Source organism: Cebus imitator, unplaced genomic scaffold (assembly GCF_001604975.1).
Source record: "Cebus imitator isolate Cc_AM_T3 unplaced genomic scaffold, Cebus_imitator-1.0 Scaffold280, whole genome shotgun sequence".
Taxonomy (NCBI): Eukaryota; Metazoa; Chordata; class Mammalia; order Primates; family Cebidae; genus Cebus; species Cebus imitator.
The window spans coordinates 546,984-550,806 of NW_016107595.1; the positions used below are offsets into that span (position 1 = coordinate 546,984).

At 52.3% G+C, this 3,823-nt stretch overlaps 1 protein-coding gene across 2 annotated transcripts in view; it reads right to left on the minus strand.

Annotated features, from left to right (window-relative positions):
• Positions 1-1,584, minus strand: part of LOC108284472 (calcium homeostasis endoplasmic reticulum protein) — a 22,308-nt gene extending 20,724 nt beyond the window's left edge. For both annotated transcript variants that reach the window (XM_017501191.1, XM_017501190.2), the window contains exons 1-2: positions 1,415-1,584; positions 932-1,105 (exon numbers count right to left, since the gene is read on the minus strand). In XM_017501191.1, the coding sequence (XP_017356680.1) occupies positions 932-1,105; positions 1,415-1,439 (199 nt within the window). In that variant the 5' untranslated portion in view covers positions 1,440-1,584. The remainder of the gene's footprint in view (positions 1-931; positions 1,106-1,414) is intronic.
• Between the last annotated feature and the right edge of the window lie 2,239 nt (positions 1,585-3,823).

The window sequence follows — 3,823 nt, forward strand, 5'->3', positions numbered from 1 at the left end:
TTAGTATTTTTAGTAAAGACACGGTTTCAGCATGTTGGCCAGGCTGGTCTTGAACTCCTGATCTCAAGTAATCTGCCCGCCTCGGCCTCCCAAAGTGTTGGGATTACAGGCATGAGCCACTGCACCCAGCCTCCTTTCAAGCTTTTTAATCGAACACCGACTATGTGTTATGTATTAAAGCACAATGACCTAAACAAGGTCTGTTTGGCCTTGGGGAACACGTAGTTCAGGGGACAACCACCTCTCAATGTTCTTCTACCTGGCAAACTCCTACTATTCATTTAAACAATGTATCTAGAGACTGGGGGTTGGGTACAGAACATGACAGATGTGATACCTGTCCTGAGCAGCCACAACACCTGGTGACTATCCATTATTCAATGGCCAGCTCTGCTTCCTAACCTCACCTTAACCTTTTTGAGAGAAGGACTGGAATCCTGTAGCCCAACTGAACGAACGTTGATAAACGCTTGCCAAGAACTAAAACTTAGAGGCATAATTCTTTTGGATTTGTGCTGCAGGCAACTGAAATGCACAAAAGCCTTGCTGAACCCACAGAGAGCCTGCAAAGGTGGCTGGACAGTGTCTGTCCCATGGGTTCCCATCCGGCCTCTATACTTTCCTCCCTAAAAAACACTCGAACAGTCACGCTACTCCTGCTGATCGCAGTCCTCAGTCTGCAAAGCAATAGCAACGTCCCTGATCCAGAGCCCAGGAGGATCGATAACCTCGTTGTTCTCCATTACAGTCGGCCCCGGCAGCCGCTCTGTGCAAGGCCGTGGGAACAGCGGAATAGGAATCGTGGGGACTGAGCTGCTTCACTTCAGAGACAGTAAACGACCCGAAAGAAAGAAGAGGTTTGTGTAGCCCGGACTGGAATCCGAGAAAGGAAGCGCTCGATGAGGCGGTCTGAGTGCCGGAAGAAACTTACGCTGCTGCTGCTCCAGCGCCAGCTTGCACTTGTAGTAACTGTAGAACTCGCCTCCGAACAGAAACGAGAATTTAGGGTTGTCCTTCTGCTTCTCCATCGTCATCTTCTCAAACTCGGGCCCATTGCGAGCCACGAACTGGGCGAGCTTGTCGATGACATTTCGAAGCTCCTGGTCTGGAGAACGGAGAAAAGGCCACGCGGGGCGGCGTGAGCGAGGACTGCCCAAAGCCAGTGGCCCCAGCGCCCCAGCCCCGGTCCGCCGTGCCTGGGACCCCAAGGGTGCCCCGAAGAGGCCGCCCTTGTACGGGTCCCGATAGAGGCCACACGCTCGCCGGGAATGCGGGGACCCACGGGTGAGGCCGCAGGCGAAGCCGCGAGGCCGAGCCCCGCCCCCTCCCAGACCCGGGGACCCTGGGAGGCGGGATCGGCCAACAGGAGGTTCCAGGGAGAGAGGAACGGTCTCTCAGCCGGTCTGGGTCTCACCATCGGGGGGCAGCGGCATCTCCATGGCTCCGGCCGCGGGGAACGTCCTCCGCGCCTCACGATCGACCACCAGCGCCGTCTGCGGAAGCCGGCCGGAAGTGGCGCGAGAGAGCCGTTTACAGCGGGCTTCTAAGGCTGCTTCCGCTCGCCACTTACGGCCGTCGCTGGGAAACTCCGGAAGTGAGAGCAGGAGACAGGCGGGAAGACGCCGCGGGAGGCCGGGCGCACGGGAGGGGCTAGCGAGGCGCACGCGCAGAGGTTTTCTGGCGCATGCGCAGAGTAGGCACCGTCGCGCAAAGCCGCGGCTGGGCTGGAACGGCGTGGATGGCTTTTAGCCGATACATGGGGGCGAGGGGCTGTTCCCGCGGGGCCGTTCCCGCAGGTCCCCGTCGCAGCCCCACGGGCTGGCCGGTTGCTACCTCCGGGGGACGCGGGCACAGTGAGGAGCCTACGAGGTGAGGTGCCTCCGGTGGATCCCGGGCTGCAGCGACTGTCACATCCTCCCCTACCGGCCCGGAGGTGGAGCAGAACTGGGAGGCGACGAACTGGGAGGCGACGAGCTTGATAAGGATTGCAAGTGGACTTATTTAGGTTCAAAACGTTCTTCTCGCTTTCTTCCGCTCCACTATTTGGTCAGGAAGACTTTGGGGCGGGGTATTCCCAACCCATACCCTCAAATTGCTGGCCTAGAGGCCACAGCGCCTTTCTAAAAGATGCAGTTGCGTTATTTCTAAAATGATGAAGCCAACCCTTGCTAATTGTGGGGAAAGATAGCCAAAAGCAGCAAACTTTTGCTGTGGACGTCCGTTATAACTGATCCTTTTGAGATGGTTAATGCTTGGTTGGCTATACCTCCCTTTTTTTTTTTCCTTTTTCCTTTTTTCTCTTGAGACAAGGTCTCGCTCTGTGGCTCAAGCTGGAGTGCAGTGGCATGATCATAGCTCACTAGCTCTGAACTCTTGTGCTTAAGTAATCCTCCCGCCTCGGCCTCCCAGAGTGCCAGGATTATAGACGTGAGCCACTGTACCCAGCCTATTTTTTCTGTGCAAATACATGCACATGTAATTTAGATTCCTTTCATTTTTATTGTTACAGCATTTTTCCACCAGACACTTATGGATTGCCTGCTCTACATCAAGTGTTGGTGTAGGTCAGGAATCAACAAACTTTATGTATAAAAATGATAGAAAGCAAATATTTTAGGCTCTGCAGGCCAGGAGGCAAGATCAAGGTTTTTTTTCTTTTTTTAAAAGAAATTTTTTTTAAAAAATGCCCTCTAGTTCATAATTTCTCATGAAGATGGAGGATCTTATTTGTTTTTTTTGAGACAGAGTCTTGCACTCTTGCCCAAACTGGAGTGCAGTGGTGTGATCTCGGCTCACTGCAACCTCCACCTCCCGTGCTGAAGCAATTCTCCTGCCTCAGCCTCCAGGGGAGATGAGACTACAGGTGCACACCACCACACCCGGCTTATTTTTGTATTTTCAGTAGAGACGGAGTTTGACGGTGTTGGCCATGCTGGTCTTGAACTCTTTATCTCACATCATCTATCTGCCTCAGCCTCCCAACGTGCTGGGATTACAGGTGTGAGCCATCTGTGTCCAGCTACATCAAGAAGTCTTAATTTTAATTTGGGATCTCTAATAGATTTCAGAGAACCATGAACTAATGAAATTGATAGCTAAATAAATGCCTTTTCTAGGGTTGAAGATACACAGCATTTACAGGATTCTTAATAGGCTCTTCAGCCAGAACAGGTTAATGAATCAGTATTGTCATTCTTTTTCTTTTTTTTTGAGATGGAGTCTCGCTCTGTTGCCAGGCTGGAGTGCAGTGGCACGATCCCAGCTCACTGCAACCTCCGCCTTCTGGGTTCAAGCGATTCTCCTGCCTCAGCTTCTCGAGTAACTGGGACTACAGGCATGTACCACCACGCCCAGCTAATTTTTGTATTTTTCAGTAGAGTGGGGTTTCACCATGCTGCCCAGGATGGTATTGATCTCTAGACCTTGTGATCTGCCCACCTCAGCCTCCCAAAGTGCTGGGATTACAGGCATAAGCCACCTCACCCAGCCATTCTTTTTTTTTTTTTCCGAGACAAAGTCTCTGTTGCCCAGGCTGGTGTGCAGTGGCACGATCTTGGCTTACTGCAACCTCTGCTTCCCGGGTTCAAGTGATTCACCTGCCTCAGCCTCTCCATTAGCTGGGATTACAGGCATGTGCCACCATACCCGGCTAATTGTATTTTTAGTAGAGACGGAGTTTCACCATGTTGGCCAGGCAGGTCTCAAACTCCTGATCGCAAGTGATCAGCCTCCTAAAGTGCTGTGATTACAAGCGTGAGCCACCATGCCGGGCTGTTATTGTCATTTTTTAGGGTGCAATAGGACACTGTGTTGTGGATTTACC